Raw genomic sequence first — 27598 nt, forward strand, 5'->3', positions numbered from 1 at the left:
CCCCCCCTTTTCTGTACAGCCTTTCTCTTCTCTCTTTACTTTTCCCCCTACATGTTTTATATGTAAATGATTTTGTCATAAAACAATTACTAAACACAAAGTTAAAAAACTCAAACTCTTAGAGATATTTTGTCACCTAGTTACATAATTAACAGTGAACTTGCATCTCCTACATGGCTGACCACTAAGGGCACTTTAAATGTGGCTCAGCCAGATACGTCACTTGTAGTTATGTACTAGTTACAAAAACATTTACTTCTTCCGTCTCTATTTAATCACTTGTAAAAAATGTTGCAAACAATATTTGATCAAACCAGTCACCTTTTGAGTTTTAATATGATGTAGAGAGTAATATTCTGAGACAATTTGCAATTGGTCTTCATTTTTTATTTGTAATTTTGTATTTATTTTGGTTTTTGTTCAGAAGCTCTACCATTTTAGCAGCCATTTGGTTGCTAGGATCCAAATTACTTTAGCAACCAGGGTGTGGTTTGAATGAAATACTGATATATGAATAGGAGTGGACCTGACTAGAAAAAAGAAGTTTTAAAATGTAACAGTAACAATAACAGTAAAACTGTAGCCTCACCGAATAATAGTTTTTTTGACCCCTGTTTGAAAGCTGCAAAGTGTTTGAAGAAGAAGGCAAATAGTTTAAAAACTATAAAATAATGAAGAACAATTGAAAAATTGCTTAGAATTGACCATTCTACGACATACTTAAAGGTGAACCATCCCTTTAAAGAAACAATAAGGGCACATGTACTTAACATTAAAAATACTAAATCTGAAACCACTGTTGCCAGACACTTTTTTGGATTGTGCTAATAGATCTTTGAACTTTTTTCAGTGGTGGGTCTTAAAAGGGTTAGAGTAAGTAAACAAGGTGGTAGTGTATTTGATAAATTACTTAGAAATGAGGTCCAGTTGATTTTTCGCCTAGATACAAGATTACTATTTGGCATGAACTTTGAATATAATGTGTCATGCTTTGTTTGACATATAGTCCCCACTCAATACACTTTTAACTCTTTCATATATTTTGTTTTTTTTATCCACCATTGGTTTCTTATAGAAACTTATATGTAGCTTAAAAGACTTTCAATAACTCTCAAACTTTGTGTGTGTATATATATATATATATATATATATATATATATATATATATATATATATATATATATAATCTTGTTTTTCCATACATACATGATTTGAGAAATGTATTTTGATTAGTGGATGAATTAAGTCCTATGATTGGATCTTCAATTCTGCATTTGATTTTAGCTTTATAAACCATGTTGTTTCAGGAAGTTCTTTAGCCTCTGATTAAGTGCCTACTTTTGGCACGAAACACATCAGGCTGTCCATGTTTGAGATGTTTTGTCTTTAAATAAAGCTTAATATGTTTTAGATGCACTATAATTTTTTGTTTTTATGCCAGCCTATACTCATTTTGGTTTAGTCGATTAGACAGGTTATAATGTTTTGGTCTGATAACCGTAAAATCAGTGCATGTATTTGACAATATCCTTGGGTGACCTACAGTGCACTTCTGGAACGTCACCTCATATGATTGTTGTCTGCCAATTATTTTATGTTTTAGGACTCCTATAATTTCAATGTGAATGCTAGATTTAGATCGTTCCATTCAAATGTATGATGGATATTTGAACATTTGTCAGAAGAAGACGAAAATCTGAACTTGTATGGCCACCTTTACTCTGATTATTCAGTGTGGATAAAGCATTTAATTGTATAGTTATCTGTTTATGTGAATTTATCAACAGATTAATCTGACTATAAAAGATGATTGTTTAATTTCCATGGAATATACATTCCTTTTGTGTGGGTTGAGGGTTAGGGGCTCAGCCTGAGGGCCAATTATAGTGAGATCGCCAAATGTTGATCCACACCCATTGCTTTAAAGATCAGTAGAAGCTGAAAACTACATGCGGCAGTAGGCATTATAGACAAAAGCCTGATGACCTGAAGTCTTTGCAATCTTCACAACAATCACTTGTGTAAATTTTACTATAGTAAGAAACTGCCAGTTTTGTTGCACATAATTATTTGTGGCCCATTTAAGCTAACATAAAGGCCTAGTACCAAAGTGCTAATATATATATTCCAGTTCAGTATTCAGAAAGTAAGTGAAAACTATCTTTTGGTTTGTCTAACATTTATAACATCATTCTGTTTGATTACAGTTGCTTTCTATAATTTTCCTGTAAATCTCAGCTAGAGGGAGCTGCAGCATTATAATTTTCGCTGATCATCTATGTACACAACATACCTATGTCTGTATGTCCAACAAGCAAACAACATTTTTATAAATTTATTTTTTTGCCGGTTTCCAGATTTGGTTTTTGGCAAAAGTGCTATATATGAGAACATATACACATTTAATAGCATATTGTCTGTTTAAAAGAACAATACAGATTCTTGCCTTTTGTTTCAGAAATCTGTCTCGGATGTATAGTTACATGCACTCTTGGCTAAGTGCACAAAAATTAGGTTTTGTAGGCACTTTTGTAAAACTGTTTGTGTTAAAGGGACAGTAACACCAAAAAATGAAAGTGTATAAAAGTAATTACTTTATAATGTAATGCTGCCCTGTACTGGTACAACTGGTGTGTTTTCCTTAGAAAGACTACTATAGTTTATATAATAAAGCTTCTGTGTAGCCATGGGGGCAGCCATTTACAGGAGAAAAGGCACAGGTTACTTAGCAGATAACAGATAAAACCCCATTATATTCTACAAAGCTTATGTTATCTGATATGTGCCTGTGCCTTTTCTCCTTTTTCCCAGCTTCAATGGCTGCCCCCGTGTTGACATAGCAGCTCATTTATATAAACTATAGTAGCGTTTCTGTTGCAAACTTACCAGTTTTACCAGTGCAGGGCAACTGTACATTATATTTTAATTACTTTAAAACACTTTAATTTTTTGGTGTTACTGTTCCTTTAAGAAGTGGATGGGCCAGAATAAGTCCAAAATTATGTATTTGCACACAGAATACTTATTGTAGTTAAAATATATAACTTACTTTATGTTTTGTTACATTTCTGATATAATCATTTTGCGTTTAGTACAGGGATCACTTGATATTAGCATCATAGGATTAGCTGATATTAGCATTTTATTTGCAGTGGGAAGCTTTGCTAAAAGTACAGCTGTGCTGTAATAATGCTGCATATGCTGTAACAGTGGAAGTGTGAACACTATGCCTTCCTTTACAGGGCATGGTTAAGAAAGAGTCTGGCATGCTGTACAGCTGTTTAGTTCCTGATATGTGTGTGGGTTTTAGGTGGGTGTATGTGTGTATCATTTTGTGTAGAACTGTAGACATTTTTTTTAATCTTATGTTAAATATAATTTTGCCTATTTTAATGAATACATATGTATGTTTTTTGTTATTTCTTGCTTTGAACAGGGAAACATATGAAATTACAAGTCACATTCAGCTTCCTGGTGGCACAATCAAAATAAATCAGCAATCCACTGAGAAGCCCTTTGTATAGTCAGCTGCTCCTTATCTCACAGCCTATTAGGCTGCAGTTAGGCAAAGGTAGGGTTTTTTTTTCAGAGGGCTTCTCCGTGAAATACTGAGATCAATAAGTAAAAACTTTGTTCAGCACAAGCCTTATTCTCTGAACTAATGTTGAAAATGGGGGTATACTGCCCTTTTAGACATTGCGTATGTGACTTTTTGTGATGTCATAAATGCAGAATAAGAAGTGACTGGGGTTGTGAGGAGTCACTTAACGTTTAAGTTTTGCAGTGAAGAAAAAAAAAAAAGTAAAGACTTGGAGAAACTAAAGATTTATTTGCAATAAATCCTGAAAATGCCTGCAAATCCCTCTCTAGCTTATAATGAATGGTTACATATAGAATGGAACCATAGAATGGTTAAATTTTTGCTTTGATGAAGCCACCTGGCTGGACATCTTTAAAGACTCGGTAACATGCTCCATAAATGTACTGATACAAGAGACTTCTCAAAAGATCCTACATCAATGGTATCTGGTACCTACCAGAATATCTAATTGGTACCCATCCGCATCACCATTATGCTTCCGAGCATGCAACCAACAAGGCACCTTTATACATACTTGGTGGGATTGCCCAGTCGCAGTCCGCTATTGGATAAGAATGTACACTTTAATTACGGCTGTCACAGGCCTATCACTACGGAAGAACCCAGCAGAAGCTCTGTTGAACAAAAACATTTCTGGTGGCAATAAATACCTGAGGAAACTAACTACCCATATTTTTTCTCTGCAGCAAAACAAACAATAGCCAAAGCCTGGAAATCAACATTGGATATAAACTCCAGACTGGACAATCTGTTAATTATGGAAAGTCTTGCAAGCATTTCAACAGGATAGCAAAAAACCCACAATAAAATTTGGGCTCCCTGGATGACTTACCGGAATATTCCAATAAACCTATAGGGCTAACCACAACAGCCCCCAAGAATACCCTCCTCAAAATCTTCTACCTCTAATAGTAACCCGAACCTTAGGCCTGCAAAAATGATGACTGATAAAAGAACTATCCACAAGATTTTATCCCCAAGTTATACCCATGTTCCATTCCTACTTTTCTTTCCTCTCTCACCCCTCCCTCTTTACTCCCTTCCCCCCCTCTTTCTTTATTTTTAATTGTTTTTATATATGTGCCTGAATTATATTTCATACCAACCCTGCACCATGGGAAACCCCAAAAGGTACACCTTTGTACATTGTTATACTAAATGCAAAATAAAAAAAAAACATAGAATGGAGGGGATATAAAATTGAGGTTTGACTGAAGAATTGGTGTGGAAAAATGACAATGCTGATGTTTTAAGGGAAATGGGACAAAATCCAGGGAATGCAGCCATAGAAGTACATTAGAATTGGAGGGGACTGCAACGCTGTGCAAAATGCAGCAGCGTAGAAACTGTTTGACTGTATTATTTAAAATATGAAAATACTACAGAGCTGTAGCTTGTATCGAATGCCTTGTGAATGTAAGCCATTTATGAGCAAACATCAATTTACAGCAATATATTAGTTCTGTAGACTTTAATTTCCACTGAGATACATCTTTACACTACTTCTGTAAGCTTATGGCATTGCACATAGTAATGTTAGGCTTGTGTATGGCCGTTCACAGAAAAACTCAATGAATATTTTTGTCCTAACATTACTTCCAGAGACAGTCTGGAACTTAGCTGTCAATGTTAACCCTGAGATGTGCATTTTAAAGGAACAGTAACATCAAAAAATTAAAGTGTTTTAAAGTAATTAAAATATAATGTGCTGTTGCTCTGCAAAAAAAAAAACTGGTGTTTTTGCTACAGAAAAGCTACAATATAAATAAGCTGCTGTGAAGCCATGGGGGCAGCCATTCAAGCTGGAAAAAAGGAGAAAAGGCACAGATTACATAGCAGATAACTAGTAGATAAGCCCCATATAATGGGGGTTTATCTGTTATCTGTTAAGTAACCTGTGCCTTTTCTCCATTGAATGGCTGCCCCCATGGCTACACAGCAGCTAACTTATATAAACTATAGTAGTCTTTCTGAGGCAAACACACCAGTTGTAGCAATGCAGGGCAACAGTATATTATATTGTAATTACTTTTTTACACTTTCATTGTTTGGTGTTACTGTTCCTTTAAAATAACAGTTCAGTGTAAAATAGAACTGGGTAAATAGATAGGCTGTGCAAAATAAAAAATGTTTTCAATATACTAAGTTATATAGCACAGCCTATCTATTCACCTAGTTTAACTTTTACACTGAACTGTTTCCTTTAAGAGGGTTGGATGGATACTTTCAGCCATACAATATTTGCCAGTACATTAGGCCACATAGTATAAGTAGTTATTATAGTTAATCTAGCTTCACTGCCAACTTACTTTCTGGTTGCTGGCCATATTTGCCAAGTAGCAGTTTATAGTCTTCCCTACAAGTATGATTAAAGGTGATTTAATGGCCAGGCATGGTCCTTGCATATAAGGAAGAGAGGCTGTAATGTTGTCATTTTTTTAATGCAGGTCAAGCACAAATTACCCTAAAAAGTGAAGGAAAGATGCTAATTATTTCTTAGAAGCTGATTTTCCTCTTGCATATCTTTGTGGTCTAGGTGGTTTCACCCTAATATCACTGGTGTTGAAGCAGAAAATTTGCTACTTACCCGAGGAGTGGATGGAAGTTTCTTAGCTCGCCCCAGTAAGAGTAATCCAGGAGATTTCACATTGTCTGTGAGGTGCGTATGCAGTTAATTGAATCCATCTTCTTCTATAATACACCAATGTGCATTAGATCTAAATGTTATGGTTACAAGATCACTTCTAATAAGTGTATATTTCTGAGCTGCACTGATTATATTTAATTTGGAACTAATGCAGCCTTTCTATCTGGATTTTCTGGAAGTTTTCCCATCTGGCAACTTTACTATATGTGATCTTATAACTCACAATATTAGGTATAAATTGTTATTAATTATGTTCTCTCGCTCTGACGGCTGGACCAAATTTGTTTAAGTAGTCCTCAAATTTAATGCACATTACACACTAGTAGATATATTTCCAAACATATATTGCAGCACTGTAAAACCGCTTAATCCACTGGATTTTTTAAAAAGCAGTTAAGAAAGCTGTAATTGCTGTTTAGTTTTTCTCCATGTAATTGGTATATGTAACATCATACTAGTTGCACATCATCGTTTTTGCATGTAGAGTTGATATTTTACTCTGTGTAAAGTGAAAAGGGAAGAGCCATTATTTCACGTAAATATGCAGTCTAACTAATTTTACTATACAATAAATTACAATGCATGTTTTACATAATACTTCGCTGTTATTTCACCCATTGTCTGTTGCAAAATATCAGAGGACAGTAGAAAAGCTGCATGATTAGTATCTGACCTTACACATACATACTGGATTACACAGATTGAAAGAAAAACCATGCTAGTCTCTCACTCTGTTTATAATATAAAAGGGAAAATATTTTTTTGTTTCTGAACAAAAAACTAAATTTAAAAACTGCAAATAAAAAATTAAGACCAATTGCAAATTGTCTCAGAAAAACACTCTCTACATTAGGGATCCACAAGCTTTTTTTTACTTGTGAGCTACACTCAGGTGTAAAAAGTGTTGGTGAGCCAACACTTTGGGGATACCAAATGAGGAGCAGTAGGTCTCCTTGGTTTAAAATTGTGTTTCTGTGCTTCCACAACACGCCTCCAAGCCAGAAATTAAAAAACTGGCACCTACTTTGAGGCCACTGGGAGCAACATCAAAGGGGGTGGTGAGCAACCTGTTGCTCACAAGACACTGGTTGGAGAACTGCTCTATATCATACTAAAAGTAAATTTAAAGGCCACTCTTCATGTCTCTTCTGTCTGTCTCTACTTAAATTAACTGCATTTTGCATTTTAGGCGGAACGGAGCTGTGACACACATAAAAATACAGAATACTGGGGATTATTATGACTTGTATGGAGGGGAAAAGTTTGCAACATTGGCTGAACTTGTTCAGTATTATATGGAACACCATGGGCAACTGAAAGAAAAGAATGGTGATGTTATTGAACTGAAATATCCACTAAACTGTGCAGACCCAACATCTGAGAGGTGAGAGAGCTCTGTTTTTCACCTTGACACATGTTTTGACTTTTCTTTCATGTATTAACCTTCAAAGTCCTTCTCAAATTCTTTGTATTACCTTATGAATTAGTCTCCAGTTTAAGAATATGCACTTGAGAAGTGGATCTCCTGAAACGGTAATATTGATAAATCTATTGATCCACTTGTAGAGCATAATAGCCTAGCCTGTTAAAAGCCTTTATTGATAAAGATGATTTACTTTTTGGAAGTCTTTGTTGTTATGTTAATTTACATTATATGGCTGCAGGTGGTTCCATGGGCATCTTTCAGGGAAAGAAGCAGAGAAGCTGTTGACAGAGAAAGGTAAACATGGAAGCTTTCTGGTGCGGGAAAGCCAAAGCCACCCTGGAGATTTTGTCCTTTCGGTACGGACAGGTGATGACAAAGCAGAAAGCAATGATGGAAAGTCCAAGGTGACACATGTTATGATACGATGCCAGGTACACATCCTATTTGAAGGGCTTATATTTATGTTGTCCTAATTAATGCACAACAATTCCACCTTCTTACTAAAGACTTAAATAGTGTGACTAATGTTAAAGATTAATTAAAGATCAATATGTTATTTGATATCTTGAGTACTTAAATGCAACCTCAATTAATTTCTGTGCTGGCCTAGTTGGATATTTGATATTTCCCCCCTTATTATTGTTAGTTAAAATGCTGTATTGTTCAACTGGCAGATTTTTTACATTTTGTCTGCTGCATAGTGATGCTGTCCACGACAGCTATTTGCGCATGCGCAGGGAGAGGGCAATGGGGGCAGCCTCGGGGCACCCAGATAAGAAATCCGGCGCTGGAGGTATACACACTTCTCTTGTACAGTTCTGCAGAGCAAGCTGGCAATTTCATTAATATTTATAATTATATTACAAATGTTAAGGTGTAAAAATATCTGGCCATAAACCTTCATCTAGAGAGACTGGTCAAGCCTGCTTTAGAGAAAGAAAATGTGCAACTAAAGTCATTCATTTGCTGAATGCTGACACACTCAAGTAATATTTTACTCTGTTACAAATTAGGTTAGGGAACCATAGATATGAATCTTGGCAGTATTGCAGGGATATTCATCCTTTTGACTGCATTATTATGATTTAAGTTTTAGTATAGCAAAGCCATTTAATTTCATCTTGGAATCAAGCCCTTTTTTCCTGTTCACAGTAAATGTGAACAGTTTCTGTTGAAGAAAAACTAATGTGAAATAGGCGCGATTTTGTTATATATACAATATATATAATTATGTGTGTGTCAATGTCTGGCCTAATTATCCCTTTAATATTACATGACTTTAGATAACTGTAAACTAAGGGTGACCATTTTTTTCGTATGCCACTTGCTTATTTGCATATGGATTTGGTTAATTTTTTTGATGTGTATTTAGTCTTCAGATGAATCCTAAATCTGTGGATTTGGTTCATTCCTTATATTTATAGTAAATAGAAAACCATATTGTTGCACGTTTGTTTTTTTTCCTCCACAAGCAAATTTGCACATTGATAAATTGTGACTGGAGCAAATAGAGAGGGGGAAAAAAATCTCTTTCAACTTCTGTGACTGCTGAAGATACAGTTCTCATTAATTGTGGCATATCTGCTGGTTTTAGGTGGCAGGACAATTATTGATAATCTCACTCCTGGTATTAATTATATCATTGTAAATAGTGCTTAGTGATGTCATCAGTTATAATCACTGCTTAGTGATATAATTAGTCGCATGACTCACAGAAATTTGTGTATTATAAATAATAATGTAAATACTGTTCCCCCTGTAGTAAAATATGAGGACATTAGAAGTCCCCTCAGAATTCCATAATCTGTATAAAAGCACTCTGCCTTTAGCCTTGTGCTTTTATATGGTCATGGATCTCCTCAGTAACTTATAATTTCCTTATACTTTACAATACCTGTACCGGGTACATTATTTACTATATAATTTTGCTTTTTGTTTCATAAGATAAAAAAAAAAAGCTTGATGTCATATGTCACATGACTTATATAAACCTGCTTCATATAAAAAATAACACAATCTGAGAATGTTAGATGTCACTTGGGGGAGTTCCATGACCTTTATATAAGCATTCATTCTTTACCGTCTTGCCTTTTATATGGTCATGGACCTCCTCTGTGCTATATCATCCTGATATTTTGCAGCAGGGCCCTACATTCTTCCCTTATGGGAACTGGAAGGTAATTTTGTAGCCTTCCCTCTTTATGGTGGCATAAATTGCTGTCAACCGTATTTATGTCCATGTCATAGGCTTCCATGTGGGTATGCCTGGTCGAAGTTGTATGTTAAACTAGTTCCCATTCAAGGGGTTAATATTAGCCACATTCTGTTGGTGGTTTTAGCACAAATTATTACTACACTAGATTGGGCTTTTGAAATAATTCATAACCAGGAGACACAAACTTAGGGGCTGATTTACTTACCCACGAACGGGTCGAATGGAGTCCGATTGCGTTTTTTTCGTAATGATCGGTACTTTGCGATTTTTTCGGATTCTTTACGAATTTTTCGGATCCAATACGATTTTTGCGTAAAAACGCGAGTTTTCCTATCCATTACGAAAGTTGCGTAAAAAGTTGCGCATTTTGCGTAGCGTTAAAACTTACGCGAAAAGTTGCGCATTTTTCGTAGCGTTAAGTTATAACGCTACGAAAAATGCGCAACTTTTCGCGTAAGTTTTAACGCTACGAAAAATGCGCAACTTTTTATGCAACTTTCGGAATGGATACGAAAAACTCGCATTTTTACGCAAAAATCGTATTGGTAACGAAAAATTCGTACAGAATCCGAAAAAATCGCAAAACATACGAAAAAGTCGCAAAATGTTCGTTTTCAAGTCGGAACTTTTCCAATTCGGGTCGGATTCGTGGGTTAGTAAATCAGCCCCTTAGTATATTGAATTATTGTATTATGCAGATACCTTGCATTTTTTTTCTGCTTTCTCCAGGATTTAAAATATGATGTTGGAGGGGGAGAGAAATTTGACTCTCTGACAGATCTCGTGGAACATTATAAAAAAAATCCTATGGTTGAGACTTTAGGAACTGTACTGCAGCTAAAACAGGTAAGACTAATTAAACATGACAATTAACCCCTTGTACCTATTTACCCATATGCTAAGAATTTAGCTTTTCTTTTAGCCACTGAACACAACGCGGATTAATGCTGCAGAAATTGAAAGCCGGGTAAAGGAACTTAGCAAGCCAGCAGAGACTGCAGATAAATTTAAGCAAGGATTCTGGGAAGAATTTGAGGTACTTTTATAGTATTGTGTCCAATTTGTTACCCTCTGTTTGGCCTGTTATTTGTGTGGTTTTTTTTATATTCATTTGCAGTTACGGTTTGATGCTTAACATTAGAATGCTCCCCATCAGTTTCCTTTAATGATAATTAAAGTCAATATGCTATGGAGTTAATTTCTCCAAACAAACACAATCATAGATTGTTAGGACACAAAGATGAAAATAAGAGGGGCCATTGATTTATGTGTATAGAGAAGTAGATTCTGCATCATTTTTGTTCCATTGCTGCAGTAATTACATTTTGAAAGATTACTGATAAAGCATTTAATTTTACAGACTTTAAAAGCACTAAGGATGTTTTTTTTTATTAATGTTTGTCTTTGTAACGTGCATATAATTTAATTTTTTCCTACTAAAGACATGCTATTTATACCCCTTCCCAGGACACTTTGCAGCATTGCAGTATTCTCTCAGTAATCTAGATCTGCACTCCTTAGGTTGTACTGCAGTGTATGACACAAATTGCAGGTAGTTTATATTCGCTGCTTAATGAAAGTTCCTAAATGAAAAGACACAGTGAACTAACACACAGGAAAAGAGGAAGAGATCTCCAAATACAGGCTTTCATACATAACCTTAATTGTAGTAAAGCCTCTGAAGGCAGCAGAAGTAATTAATGTAGTTAAAACCTTATGTGCAACATAAGGGCTACCACACCTACAAAAAACTTTAATTACAATTTAATTATCCAGCTGCTTATCGATGCATAAAACTAACTGCAGCAATATGGAAGTCTGATGTCCCCGCAACATGCTTCCAGTGTATTTAAATAGTGGTTCTTTGTAAATGAACTCATTACCAAATGGACTGTCTCTTTACATTTGAGATGGCTTTGTGAACTCCTGTCTGAATTAGATGTGTTAGAACCCAGAATAAGTTTTCTTATGTGCTGCAGAAAACACACTGCCTTTTTTAATAATAAAGTAGAAGCACCAATGATTTTTTTTTCTGACTATATTGTCTGTTCTGAGACATGTAAACCTGATTTGATATGGTCCCCTTTTAGCCTTGCCCAATCAAGAGTAACCCACCATCACTGCTTTGCACTATTTAGTTTGCCTGCAATACAGCATGTATTATAGTAGAATTAACTACCTGTATTCAGTCAGAGCTACTTCTTCGTCTTGTCTTGGCCCACGGCCATTATGTGCGCTCTGCAGTCCACAGAGCAGTTCTTGGATTCAAGAGTTTGACAATAGTGTGGTTCGTATCAATAAAGTATGACTAACTCATCACAACAAGTTTAAAAAAATAATTTTACTCAGATATCCATATTAAAAAAGAATAAAAACCCCAGAGGATTCCGCCTTGTGCGTATTCTTAGGCAGTTATGTCTTTTAATTAATATATATGTAAACATTGAGCTCTTTCAATTGCAATTGTCTTGTTTTGGAACTTATGGGGATATAACTGCTTATGACTAAGTACCAGAAGGGTGCGAAACACGTAAGGCGAATCCTGTGTATGCTTTTTTTAATATGGATATTTGAATAAAATAAATTTTAGATATGTACTGTAGTTATGCCCATTAATCTGCAGGCAGAATCCCATTGACTCCTTTTTTTAACTGGCCAGTTTTGATCTCCAATAGCAGTAATTTGTGATTAGTGTGATTAGGTTTAACTTTAAGGGAAGTCCTCCCAAGAATTCTGTGAGACTACTTATTTTGTGTTATATTTGTTTTTCAGACTTTACAACAGCAAGAATGCAAACTGCTGTATAGCAGGAAAGAGGGACAAAGACAAGAGAACAAAAATAAGAACCGATACAAGAATATATTACCTTGTGAGTACTGACTGATTTGATTCTGCCCCATGTTAGTTAAGAGATGTGAGATTTATCATGCTGGTATTCAACTAGGGCAGGACTGTATGAAGTAAGAAAGAAACTCCCCAGTAACAATATTCCAACATCTAGTGGAAAGCCTACCCAGATGAGTAGCAAATGTTATAGCAGCAAAGAGAACACCAACTCAAGTTCATACCCTTGATTTTGGAATACGAAGTTGGAAAGGCAGTTATTGGAATACTTTTGGCCACATATTTTACCTGGAGCTTTCCAGTTAAGCATCTAATTATGACTGTTTTAAATTATTTTTATGCAACTTGGGGGTGCTAAAATCCCAGAAATAACTTTGTGGTAATGCAGTCTTATGTTAAATGGTGTCTGAGGATTTCCTTTTGTCGGTAAGAACAAAAATATATTTATTTGAATTGACATGCCAGGTATTTTTGAACCTTGATCCAAAAGCCTTGAATCGATGTTTTACTTGAACCAAAAGCCTTTTTTATTACAGTGTGTTTGCTTTGAGCTTTATTGTCTACAAACGTCTGGAGTAAAAAAGTTAACGTAGAAAGAAAAACTAGAGAAACCCTGGTGGGATATATAATATTGCAGTAGCACAAGTAAATTTATGGCTGCTAATTATTTTTCAGATCTCGCAGAAGGTTTCTGTTAATAATAAATGACTAGGTGCTAATTAGTTTTTGTTATTTTCACCTGCACTAGGTTTGTGGTTGATGTATTCTTTACCCACTGCAACCATATATAATCATTACTGAACAGACAACTAAGCCACAAAGAGGTAGTAGCAGCACTCTATTATAAGGAACTATTGTGCCAAGCAAGCAAAGTGAGTGTTCATAGTGCTGTGTCATTAGTAGAAATAGCTTTTGGTTTTGAGAAGGCAATTGTTCTGTTTTAATGCATCTCCACTTTTTGGTGATTGCCTAAATGTATATACAAATACACGCACTCATGCATAAGCAGTCTGTCCCTTTCATATGAAGCAGGACTGGACAAAGGGGTAGTCAGGGTAGGCACCTGCCAAGGGCGATATTTGTTCCTTCAGATCCTTGATTTTGCAATAAGCAATGGGGATGAAGGATGGCTAGTGCAAGTTACAGTAGCAGTGGCAAAGGACCTGTTGAGGAGGGTTGGTGATTTTGTTTCTTGCAGCTGAGGCAGCAGCAGAGGACTGGAACCAAGAATGGAAGTTTGCTAAGGGTTGCCTCGGGCGCCCAATTCTTTTGGATCATCTCTGATATGAAGTACTTTTATGGGAACTTGTTTTAGATTAATCTATGCCAGTTTTGCGGTGGTTAGCAGAGGCTTATGTGATACTATGCAGATGTACTGAAAAGTCAGCAATGGGTAAAGTTATTCCTGTCAAGTACTGTTATAGCCAAACTTTATATGTCCAGGTGTATTTAGGCTCAGTTTGTGATTTTTATTATTTCTTCTGCTACTGACAAACATGTATCAAAACTATATAGCTTTTGTTTTCATGCTGTAGTCTAAAGTCCCCAAGAAAGAGAAACTATTTTAAAGTCAAATGTTTTCTACAAATTGTCTCGCATTTTTTTGTGTTCAATCTGTTTTAGTGCATATAGATTAAAAAACAATTTGGTTAAATCTCCAGCAGTGCCATGTTAGGAATCTTGCTCTTGCAGTGATTAGTAAATATAGAAAATTAAAAAAACTTGTCTGAGATGCTCATTTCTTACAAACTGATTACCTCTGTGTTTACATATAGTTGATCACACAAGGGTTGAGCTTCACGATGGGGACCCCAATGAACAGGTCTCTGATTACATCAATGCTAACATTATTATGGTAAGTATATATGATATGTATTTCCTTTTTCTTCTTTCCAATGTTATGGTATTTATTTGTGTGTGTTTTCCTTTCGACTTATTTAGCCTGAATTTGAAACAAAATGCAACAATCCCAAACCCAAGAAACGCTACATTGCTACACAAGGCTGCCTACAAAATACAGTGAATGATTTTTGGAGAATGGTGTTTCAAGAAAATTCCAGAGTTATTGTCATGACCACAAAGGAAGTTGAACGAGGAAAGGTGCATTGTGTTTTGTTTAGTCCTATTTTATTCTGATCTTCTTGAAGCAGTACTTCTAGGACAGATACAGTATATAGTTTGATAACTAGTAGCTTGTCAACATGCCATGGAACTCAGCTCCTGAATGTGATTCAGATATGGATCATATAATTTCTGCAATAGTAAGCCAATGAAGCTGCAAACAGAAAAATTGTTGCAGATTTGCATTAATTGCATTCCTGTGTCCTGTTTTTCAGAGTAAATGTGTAAAGTACTGGCCAGATGAGTTTGCTTTGAAAGAATATGGGGTGATGCGTGTGAGGAATGTTAAAGAAACTCCAGCTCATGACTATATACTAAGAGAGCTTAAGCTTTCCAAAGTTGGGCAAGTATGTGTTTTTTTTTATCTGTTTTTGTCTTTACTAACATAATGTAGGTAGCTTCAAAGTGTGCAATATTTCTTTATATTGCTATTTTTTATTGCTTTCTATACTCCCACCTGCAGTTGTTAGGGTCACTTACTCTAGGAACCAGTCAGATAGAAAGCTGTGAACTGCTATGCTGTATTGTAAGTTATTAGTACTTACTGATCCATTTTTGCCCTTTTCTATACATTTTCCATTAAATATTTAATAAAAATGTTCATAAAACTATTTAAAATATTTAAGGGTCTCTTACAAATAGTATTTATTTCTCTTTATTTACAGTGCCAACTTCTTTGTAGTGCTGTACAGAGAATGTTTAATCATTCACTTTAGTACCCACTACAGCAGTGCTGTCCAACTGGTGGCCTTTAGGCTGGATGCCTCCCTCTGTGTAGCCCCTACCTGTCAGGCTGCTGAGACTGCTTAACTTTGTGTAAGATTTAAATGGTATTGGTCCTGAGATTAACTGCCCCCTGCATGGTTTACACCTCAGATTTAGGCTGAAAACCCCTGTATTGTTTAAATATTTAATCCCCTTTTAATCGCTGCATTATTCACACCTCGGGCTCAGACCCACATTGTTCACACCTCCGACTGTAGGAGCAGTGAATTGTGTTCCTGTATGTACTGCCTGCCCTATTCTGCCTGTGTGTATGGAACACACAGGCAGGGTAGGGCAGGCAGAATATGGCATACATAGGCAGGGTAGGGCAGGGAGAGTATGGCACACACAGGCAGTACTCTGTCTGCCCTATGCTGCCTGTGTATGCCATACTCTGCCTGCCCTATGCTGCCTGTGGGAAGCGAACCTGGCAGGGGTTTGTTCTGGAAGTTTGTTAGCATTTGAAAATAGTCATTATATGGTCCCTAAGGTGTGTAATTAGGTGCTGGGGGTTGCTGTGCTATCCAGAGGGGAGGAGGAGGCATGGATTTAAGGGTGTGGCTTAATATGACATAATATAGTTCTTTCACATATAAATTAAGGGTGATATTCCTACAGTGAGCACCAACCATTTGGGGTTTTCTGTGCTGGGTGTGATTTGAAGTGTGTGCAGTTTAAAAAAGCGGAGTGGTCAAAACAGGCTTCCATTATCGGCCCTCCACCATGTAGACCAGAAAAATTCTGACCCTCGGTACCACAGAAGTTGGACAGCACTGCACTACAGTGTAATTTCCCCCATAATGTTTCTAGAATGATACATTTCTAGCATGACATTTTTATTTTAAGAGTTCTGTTTTATGTGGGAGTTACAGGCGTTATGATTATGTATTGTCTTAGGATAAAGTAAATGCTCATTTATTGTTCTGTGTAAACAACCAATGGCTGAACACAAGTTTGTTTTTTTTGTTTTTTTCCCCCCACTAAAGGGGAACACTGAAAGGACAGTATGGCAATACCATTTTAAAACATGGCCAGATCATGGTGTACCAACCGACCCTGGTGGAGTCTTGGACTTTTTAGAGGAAGTACACCACAAACAAGATGGTATCGCTGATGCTGGGCCTGTCGTTGTTCATTGCAGGTAAGGATTGTACAGGGCTGGAAGTATGTTATTGTTGTCAAAACACACACATTAATGACCACCAAACCCTAACTTCTCCCTTTATTTGTCTAATGGATTTATTAACAAATGACTGATAATTCCCCTTCTTTTGATTTTATAAAGTGGTTAAAAACTTCTTCTTCCTTTTATCACCATTTAATTCCTGCAATATATGCCATTGTTTTTTTCTGACCACAGCTGTCCTTAGCAGTTACTTTATCTCTTTTAGTGTTATAATGCCCATTTAAGATGCTCTTTGGTGACATAGTATTGATAGATGGACCTGGAAACATTGCAAGAAAATATTATTAATGTAAAAATACAGGGTTAGCTGCAGCAGGTATAACTTGTCATGAATTTGATCCTAACCATTGCAGACAAATACAGTGCAAATGTATTTTATTTTTTAACAAGATTTTTTGTGTGCTGTCAATTATTTGGAATATATTAAATACATTTTTTAAGATACACAGTATGAGCACAGTGCATTGGTTTACTAACCACCTGCCACAGTTGATAAGGTGGTTGTCATTAAAATGCAGATATAAATTAATATAGGCTTTTATATTAAAATAGTTTTCCCCTTTCAAGCACAAAAAGTGCCAAAAAAGATAACTTTTTAAAGTAAACGCTTTGTATTGTTGTTATGATATGGTTTTAGAATTTTTATACATTAAACCATGTCATAATAAAAAATGTAGTTTCAGTTCTGTCAAATAAAATTAGCAGGAGACCAAAATGTTGGTGTAGGATTTGTTATTTAGTAAAATGTGAGAACTGGTCAAAGGTCTAACTGCTTTTGCAAGGCACTTTACTATCAGTAGGTATGTATGGGATTCCATATCCAGAAACCTGTTATCCAGAAAGCTTCAGATTTTAAGAAGGCCATCTCTCATAGGCTCCTTTTTAATCAAATATTTTTAATTTCTAAAAATGGCTTCTTTTTGCTCTGTAGTGATAAAACAGAACCTTGTAATTCATCCTAACTAAGCTGCATAAATCCATATTGGTGGCAAAACAATCCAGTTGCATTTGTATAATGTTTAAATAATTTTAGCAGACTTAAGGTGTTGTGATCCATATTGCATAAAGATCCTGTATCTGGAAAATCCCAGGTCCCAAACATTCTGGATAATAAGTCCCATACCTGTAGTAAGCTGAAACAATGTAGGCTAGAGTAGCCTTTAATCTGTAGCTTTTAATTTTTCATACCAGATCTAAAAAGAATACTTCACTTTATGTGGAATGTTGTTCTACAGTTCTGAAAACATTTTATCATTCGCTGTCTCACAATTTTGTTTTTTTATATACAGTGCTGGAATTGGACGGACAGGAACCTTCATTGTGATTGATATTCTTATTGATGTAATCAGAGAGAAAGGTGGGTAGTCACTTTTTTGTTGCTGCATCCAAAAGATGCTGTTTCATAGAATAGGTTTTGGACATTGATTTGTTTAGCATATTTGCATTTATTAATAAGCCTCCTGTATTGTTTTGTTTATTACCTTGTAATGTACCCTTACCCTGGTTTCTTTTAACAACAAAAGCCATACCAAATACTTATTTTTTTTGAAAACTCCTCCTATTTGGCTAGTATCATGTCCTATATAACAGTATTTTGTAATAGCAACAACTTTCATATGCGTTTTAAAAGGTGTAATATAAATATTTGTGCTTTCTCAAATACCTACATGAAGGGATTTTCCATTTTATAGATTGCTATTCTGCATAAAGGCTGTGAATTATTTATTTTTATTAACCATGTATTTTACTACTTGTGCAGGTGTAGATTGTGACATAGATGTCCCCAAGACCATTCAGATGGTGAGATCTCAGAGGTCAGGAATGGTTCAAACAGAAGCACAATACAGATTTATATACATGGCAGTACAACATTATATAGAAACATTGCAACGCAGAATTGAAGAAGAACAGGTACTGGTCTTTTGATTTGTCTTCCCGATAAAATCTGTAATTGTGCGTGAAAATGGAAATGTTAGAGGAACGAAAAAGGAGTGAAGGTGGCAAGGCCTAAACACGATTACAATAGAAAAGGATTGTTAGTCAGAAGGAGAATAAAGGTAAGTGCTGATGTAGCAGAAGGAAATGGTAGTGGAAGAAGCTAGGCATAACGGGGAGGATTGTCAGCTAGGCTAAATATACCACAAGCCATATATATTATGGCATAAGATTTACATCAAATTCTAGAAGTAAATACCCTGTATTTCAAACATTTAGCCGAATCTGTGTTTATTGAGCTATCTGTCTGTAATCTAGTAGATTGCAGGTCTTTTCTTTGTGCAAAGGACTATCCAGCACCTCAAAAGTGGAAGTGCTTTTATAGTTGGTGCACAATATTAAGCTAATTCTAATATAATGCCTGGGTGCTCTAGGATAGACAGATGTTTTCAGCGTTTCAGCTCTCTTACCAAACCTTTATCTGAAATGTATTGAAATGATTTGCATCTTATATCCACTGACTAACAAAACTTAAGTCATAGTGGCCCTCAGAAGTTTACCCTGTTAGACACTGGTGCATCTGCTTTGTTTTGTCAGTTGTCTGTTGCATAGGGAAATAATTTTGACTATTTTATTCTGTTTCTAGAAAAGTAAAAGAAAAGGGCACGAGTACACAAACATTAAATACTCACTCTCTGAGCAGGCAGGAGATCAGAGCCCTCTGCCCCCTTGTACACCAACCCCGTTACCAACACCTACCCTTCCAGAGTAAGTAACCCAACACTGTTTTAATTGCTAACATTTTTGAACTGTATGTTTGTGTGCAGTGGCCAGGCCATTCAATTTTAAAGAAATACCTAGCTTTGCTACCCAACATTGCTTATAATGTATGCGACAGGATGCTATGTAAGATGTCCATAGAACAGTCTGCTGAAAGATCTTGCACATTCCTGGCACCACTTAATACCCCACTTATTCTTAACTGGAACCTATGCTGAATATTGCATTTGCTGTCTAAGATCCAGTTTACCACATCCATTCTGGGAAGACATGCTGACCCTGGCAAAACTATCCTTTATTATCCTTTGTTCATAGCATTAGTAGGAAAACAATCTTAGTCCAGCTACAACTGCTTGGGATTTTGTGAGCCATAATGGACAGATCGTTGGCCTATTGCAGGCCTAGACAGACTTGTAGAAATAGGTTTTTAAATGCATTTTTGCAGATATCCATTGCAACCAAGCAAAAGCTTGATTATCATTTGCAGTAGTTTGATTAACAAAAAACTGCTAATGGTTTTCTTTGTAAGTAACATCATTAGTCAAATTTTGGGCCTATATTAGAAAATAAGCCTAGCATTTTCTCACTTTTTCAAAGCCCTCAAACAATTTTTTCCCCATCCTCCATAAATAAAACAAAGACTCTTGATTCCTCTTGCTGATTCTGAAGCAAATTAAGGTCTTGAAATTGAGAGACTGTTCTTCCATTTAGAGTTAGATCCATTGAAGCCCAAGGACAAAGGTTGTGAATTGCTCACCTCTGCAGAGAAGAGGGGCTCCTTAGAGACGTTTTAGAAATTAGTGATGTAGTTAGGTAGTGTAAAGTAGTAAATATTCCCTCCAAAATTTGTTGTACAGCTATGGGACCAATTATCCAGAATGCTCGGGACCTGGAGTTTTCTGGATAAGGGATCTTTCCATAATTTGGATGTTTGTATTTGGTGTTTTGCTTTCAATAGGGATTAATGCTATTTTAGTTGGGATCAAGTACACGGTACTGTTTTTTTACTACAGAGAAAAAGGAAACCATTTTTAAAAATAAGAATTATTTGCTTATAATGGAGTCTATGGGAGATGGCCTTACCGTAATTCTGAACTTTCTGGATAATGGGTTTCCAGATAACGGATCCCATACCTGTACTAATCTCTCTGAACCCTACCACCAGCTTTTTGGCTACTGTAATACCGTGAGATAGTTCAGCAACCATGACTGGTCTAGCTGATGACCCACCACCTAAAATGCATTTACACATCTACAAAGATTTTGCCCAGTAATCCTTGATTAGTTTACTTTATACTTAAGGCAGCAGATATAACCATGTAAGCCAAAACCTCTTTAAAGCACCCATTTACCATGTTGATGTTCAGTTTAGAATTCTTATTGGATGCCTTCCTGTTGCCATGCCTCTAGTGTCATGAGCCGGTGATACATTTACATATTGCTATGCCTCTAACAGAAACTAGAAATCCCTGCACCACTAATAATTTTTTTTCTTTAACTTGTTTTTGCCAAATACAAAAACTACAAAAAAGCTCTTTTTTTGGTAAGCCTTTTGATATTGTAGTGTTTTATTTTTCATTAATGGTTTTATATTATATCAGGTTGGAATGGAATATTTATACTGTAGTTGTCCAAACTCACTTTGGCTTATTTGCCAAAAGTGGTACCCAATGGCAACTAAATTTCATTTTTTATTTGTATTTTACCTGCAGCTGCTTGCGCTAAAAGAGCCTGAGTTAGAGCAAGAAATAGCTTGGTGCGTGTAAAATAAGGCTCACACCTTTCTGCTTTAGGCCTTTCTTGAGAATGGAAAGTAGTATTTCTGTCATGTTACAGGATGAGAGAAGATGCTGGCCGAGTATATGAAAATGTGGGACTCATGCAACAACAGAAAAGCTTCAGATGAAGATGGTGTAGAGAAGAGCGTACGTCGCTGTTACTGGTAATGTATAGTGCTGTATGCTTGCAATATAGACCATGTCTTTCATGTGAAATATATGTTGCTGGTAAAAAATCTTCATAACCAAAGCTTCTGGAAAAACAATGCAACTTTTCGTAGGCAACCGCTTTTAATAGTTAAGATTACAACACTGACTGTATTATCCATTAACCAAGCATAGAGAAATAGCTGACATTTCTACTACTCTGGTGGCATATTTATAAATGTCATCGTGTTTTTTTGTGTTTGTATTTTGTATTCATGTCAAAAGAAAGTCATCCTGTTTTCCATCCATGTTTTAAACCTTGTTTTCTTTGGTCTCAGATAAATGATACAAACAGCCAATTTTTGCATTTCTTTCCCTCTTAGACTTGAAAACTGAGCAAAGGCAAGAGAATGTGAAGAAAAGCAATGGGAATGATCACATCTAACTTTTAAAGGCTTATTTCCTTTAAACAAATGATGTTAACTCCCAAAACTACGAATATATTTAGGCTCAATCTGGAAATCCTTCTTGTCTTCTCTGCATCACACGACATGGACTGGTTCATTCTTTACATTGAGGCATCTTCATCTCTACAGTGTAGACATGTAATTTGTTGTCCATCAACAGGACTGTTATCCAGAAATATCTGTTCTCTTTAGCGTGCTCCTTGTTAAGGTATTGTGAACGTTGTCGTTGGGCCTTAACTAGTTGGTTTAGATGGTAAAACCTGAATGCATAATGGGAACAATTTTCTCTCTCCACTTGCACAGTGTTCAAAAGTACATAACATGATAAGAATTTGTAGTTTGTTGCCTAAACTCCAGTTTCTTTTCATTAGATGTGTCAGATGGGAGATGTTTCAAATAGTGATATAAACACTTCTGTCAATTTCCACTAATGGTGCTCTTTTATCTTTCTGAACCTTTTCCTTGTTCAACAAGAAGCCAGAAACAAATTTTATATAGACAGAATTGTAAGCCCAGTGCCAATAATGAATGTTCTATAACACATAACTGCTTCAGATGTATGGATTATGTACTGATCACATCAAGTTTTAAAAGGCGTAGATATGCAGGAAAATAAAATGAAAGCATTTAGATGCACTTTAATAAAAATCTTCATCTCTAGCCCATATGATGGCTCTCAAGTCAGTGTAGACAACTGTGATAAACGACATAAAAATCTCACCAGTGGAAACAGGCAAGAGGACCTTGCATCACAGTCACCTTTTTGTGTTTTCAATGAATTACAGTACTCCCTTATCATTGCACTATACAAAATCTTGGATAAATCACCTGTTCTGCACCATTCTAATGGCAAGACCTTTTTTAAGCTTTCCCTTTAAAGTGCCTTTAAAGTCACGTTGAGTGTCGGCTGGCACCTGCTTCAGCTTATTATGAGGCTTCCCTGACTGCTGATCTCAGAACCCCCATAACGTGAACGCAGTCACTGTCAGTATTCATGTATACCAACATATTCTGATACTAGTGGGCTAGCCAACCTGTGTCTCTCGAGCCTTGATATACAGCACCTAACTTTCTCTGCCTGTTCAGGATTAGAACAGAAATGCTGGAGTGTCACAGATTTGTTATCCATCCACTTAGTTTCTTCTACAGGTGATTTATCATCTTTTATTTCTTCTACGTAACATATACCATCTCTCTGCTGCAGTTTACTGCTACTACTGCCATTTTGCCTCCTCTCATTACAGCACATTCGTTTGCAGCTCAGAAGCCCAAGGTTTGCGAGACTTGAACTTTATTGTGCCCAAGTTTCTGTAATAGACTCCCACTCTAATGTAAGGATCTGCAGCACAATGTCAAGACAATATTATACATTCACCAAGCAAAATAGCAGCCAGCCTCTCAGTGCAGTGTTATTAGTGCAGTCAAATTGCATTTGCACATGTGTAAGTGATGATAATGAGAGCGTTGGGTACTTAATTACATAGGCTGAGTTAATATTCTGTATAGTTCATACTATGTTATGCAAGATCATAAATCATGTATCAGTGCATTTTTTTTTAAAAGAAACACTGTATTTAAGCCATATGCACTCAAATTTTAATGAGCAGAGTTGTCAAGTGCAGTGATAACAGTTATTTATCTGTGTAACTACAGTCAAGAAATGTAAAGAGTATTCACTTCTATTTTGTATGTTCTCAGCTGCTTGTATCGCAGTGGTAGAGATTCAGATATATTCAGCCAGAATATGTTTAACTAGTCAAAAACCATATGCTGGATTTTCAGTGCTTTTTCATAGCTGGTCCAAAACCATGTCTGTATGTGAAATGCCAAATTAATTTTTCTATGGGTATTGGAGCTCATAACTTATTTGACCCAGTATGGCTTTGAAGAGCACTTTGTAGGTTAGGGTCAAGATGTAAAGGGAAAATTAATTATTTTTTAATAAAGAGGGTCTACATTTATTTAGCACCTTTCCTGTTAATGACAAATGGTTCCTTGTGAAAATCATTATCAGTGTTAATTTCCATTTATTTAGCTTAGTGCTGTTCAGATTTTTCTGGCCCACAGACAATTATGTTTATATGTCACATGGATAGATCTAGGTATAATAAACTTAAAGCCCTTTTGTAAGCTTGGATTAAAAAAAAAAAAAAAAAAAAAAAATATCCACTTGGAGGGCTGCATGCAACCCTTGGGCCTCCCAGATGTTCAACCAAAACTGACCCTAAAAAGTAAGAGTATAACATAGTACTGATCCCTTAGCTGCAGTATGCATAGAGCAGAGTGATCTAATGCAATGGCTGATGGTACACAGGGTGCATCTTGGCCAGTGGTCAAGCTCCCAAATCTACCACTGCTGCTTTGAGAAATGCGTGGTCGGCTGGTAATGGTACTTTTCAGACCCAAAAGGTTCTAACGAAAATATACAACCTAATCTATCATATTAGAAATATGTTTTCCTTTTTATGTGATTTTTACCATCATAAAACCATCACAACATGAGCAAAAACTATACTTTGACTTCACTTTTTTTTTACGATTTTTTAAAAAAAATGTACATTTTCTATTGGCGTGTTATTATTTTGCCAAACTGCTGTGTTTTACCTCCAGTGGCATTGTTTATAAAAGGGAAATTAACTTAAAATATGAATGTCTTTTTTTTTAAAGCTTCTACTAGTTAATATGATATTTGAAATGCATTATTTTTAATCTATCAGTATGCCTTAGAAATGTTAAGGGCTGCACTCTTTCTTATCGCTGTAATCAGAGATCTGTTTATGAAATTTAGATTAGCATAGAAATGGTACCACAGCTACAGAGATAGGTGGGGAGTATAATATTGCCTCTGTTCCATATATTCTGCTGTAAGGGGCTGCTTATTAGAGATGGAGAACTTTAGTTATCCTGAGCCCTGGAATATTGCAGTGTTTATAGGCAAGTACAGCTGTGTCTGAGGTCTCTTTGGGTTTCTTAGAGCTGCTACACGTGGCCTCATACTAGTTGCTATGTCGGCTTTCATAAAGAAACCTACAGTTATGTTACCATGTAGTGCTGATTTTTTTTGTTTTATTAATGAATGTTCTGAATCACTCCAATGTGTACGTGTCCATTCCCCTTACTGGACATCCAGTTAGCAGCTTTACTGGCAGTTCATTGATATCTTCCCCCTTCCTGCAAGCATATCCAATGTGCACTGAAAGGCTTTGGACTTTAGCTAGTTAAACTATGGTACATGTTATGTAAGGGTCAGAATGATTTTCTATAAAGTTTCAGGAGCTTTAGATGAGATTTATTGAAAAACCCCCTTGGGTGATCTTAAAACATTATTTTTAGAGATTTTATGAAGTGCTTTGTGGCTATTTAAGGGGAAAGTTGCCCTTTTAGTATGTTATTGATGGACCTGTTCTAAGCAATATTTCAATCGATCTTTATTTTTACTATTTTAGAATCCTGTTTTGCCTCTTTCCGGTCTGAAAATGAAAATGCCATCTGACCCCTGGCAACCAAAACTCAGGTTGCCGTGATTTTTTAGGGTTTAGGGTTGTTCTTATTTTTTTATTGGTTAGATTATTTTTATTGGTTATATTTTTTTATTAATCATCCATTTTGACTTTCCTCTGCTACATGGTTACTAAGGTAATTAAGCATTAGTAACCAGGCAGCTGTTAAAATTCCATTCATAAACTATAAATAGAAATAAAAGAAGATCAATTGCAAGTTGTTTTTAAATGACACTGTCTACATCATACTATGAACTGCTCCTTTTTGTGTTACTATTTAAAATCCGCAATAGGCTACCGTTGACACTCCAGCTTATTAGGAAATGCAACTCTTTTTAGCCTGTTCAGCTTCACAGGCAGAGGGATTCTGGCAGTATTCGTTCTACTGCACCTAGAGTGCCAAAAGTTGGTTATTCATGCTTTCAACTGGCATTATGTCATGGATGTAACATCTGTGTTTGTGCATTTGACTGATTGTAGATTTCCATCATTTTTGTTTGATTTTCTTCATGAAAACGTGAAATTTTATGCTTGAATATTTGTTTATCTTGTATCTTTATTTGAATTTCCCTTTGGTTGTTACAGTTGAGCACAACTTTGTTTTATCACCAGCAGAAAATTAGCTTATAAGCAGAAAATAAACAAACAAAAGACATACACCAGGAATATATCCCAGAGGTAATGCATAATTGATTCCCCATTGAAGCACTTATACTTCCATAATACATTTTCTTTGAAGAACTGAACAGTTCACCAAGTGAGAACTTTAACACAATTGCCTTTTTAATGATAATGATGCCCTCCTGCAGTAATTGGTTTTCAGCATTGTTCCTTTTTCACTCATTTTCAGCACAAAGATAGTTTTAGCACCATTAAGGAAGTGTTCCCACAAACTGCGTATAAGTAAGTAGTGCACTTTAACCAAATTTAAAATAGATTTAGCAATTTATTCCTATATGTAGCCTTTATAATCCCTTAAACTTCCTTAATCCATTTGAGTTTTGTCGTAGAATTCAAATTCTGGCAATAACACATGCATCTTTTTAGACGTGACAAATCTGTCTATGGGACCATTGGTTGGATATTGGTACAGGTTAACATCAGGTAAAGTACACTTGGTATTCAGCATTAGCCAGTTACCCTTTCTCTGCTCTGAAATGGGTTATTGGTCTGTCTGGGATTTAGTCTTGCTCAGTTGCTTTCACATAACAGCTTTATATGTCTGCTAACACAGTATGGAGGTGCAAGCTTACTTACCTTTATAGTTTTTGCACAACAACCCAACTGTAAGAATCTGCGAGTGGCCAAAATACTGTCCATTTGTTTTTGGACCTCCTCTAAAGCTAAGGGAACTATTTCCTGGGAAGGAGAAAACAATTACTAGACTGTAGTTTCAGTACAAAGCTAAATCTCTTTAAAGAAACATGTATACTAAGCACAGCATAAAAAAGCCATTATGTATTGTTTTATTAATGATTAAAACAATGTCCTTTGTCTGAGAGATGCTTAGAGTAAGTGTTATTTTTCTTTTAAACCAGTGCTTTCCAACCACTATAATGAAAATTTTGAGGGAGGAATGGGGCAATAACATGCCATACAGAAATAAATAGCACATTCAGCTATAGATGCATAATGTATTCTGTGAATATCAAAAGATCATATTGCTTTGTGTATTAAACAAATGTGTTTGTACAGTAAAGATGTTCTTCAGATTTAGGCAGGGCTCTTTCAAACTTATATAGACACTAGCTTCATGAGAATCCAATGTGTCTTTGGCACACACAGAGCTCAAGCATATTTGTATCATGCAAAACATATGGAGTGTATGCAAGTTGTAACTGCAAAAAGAGGGGTTTCACGGAATTGCCCAATATGTGGAGTGCCAACGTTTGAACTACAAATCCCTGCAGCCCCTGAAAATTTGGCATTCATGGCATGCTGTGTTCCCCTTATTTTCAGAAAAGTAGAATTACAGACCCTGTGAGGAAACCCATTTTCTAAAAAGCTATGGCATTTGGAAATGCCATGTCCCATAGTATCCACTTTTAGCAAATAACTTATGTATTTACCTTTTCTCTGTAGTAATAAGACTGTTTCTCTGACAGTGACATATATAGTATAAATATATCTTAATACAACCCTGTTTAGTTTTTTTCTGAATTTTTTAGCAGCTATCTGGTTGCTAG

General features: G+C 35.9%; 1 protein-coding gene across 2 annotated transcripts in view; it reads left to right on the forward strand.

Moving 5' to 3' along the window:
• The window catches only part of ptpn11 (protein tyrosine phosphatase, non-receptor type 11), a 29693-nt gene extending 2983 nt beyond the window's left edge, over positions 1-26710 (forward strand). Inside the window, exons 2-16 of one of the 2 annotated variants that reach the window (XM_012962883.3) lie at positions 6138-6260; positions 7438-7632; positions 7913-8105; positions 10619-10735; positions 10812-10925; positions 12662-12758; positions 14509-14588; positions 14675-14833; positions 15070-15201; positions 16606-16760; positions 18095-18162; positions 18565-18716; positions 19387-19508; positions 21357-21462; positions 21829-26710. In XM_012962883.3, coding sequence (XP_012818337.1) covers positions 6138-6260; positions 7438-7632; positions 7913-8105; positions 10619-10735; positions 10812-10925; positions 12662-12758; positions 14509-14588; positions 14675-14833; positions 15070-15201; positions 16606-16760; positions 18095-18162; positions 18565-18716; positions 19387-19508; positions 21357-21426 — 1777 coding nt within the window. In that variant the 3' untranslated portion in view covers positions 21427-21462; positions 21829-26710. 2 annotated transcript variants of the gene reach the window in all.
• Positions 26711-27598: the final 888 nt, after the last annotated feature.

Source organism: Xenopus tropicalis, chromosome 1 (genome assembly GCF_000004195.4).
Source record: "Xenopus tropicalis strain Nigerian chromosome 1, UCB_Xtro_10.0, whole genome shotgun sequence".
NCBI classification, from domain to species: Eukaryota; Metazoa; Chordata; class Amphibia; order Anura; family Pipidae; genus Xenopus; species Xenopus tropicalis.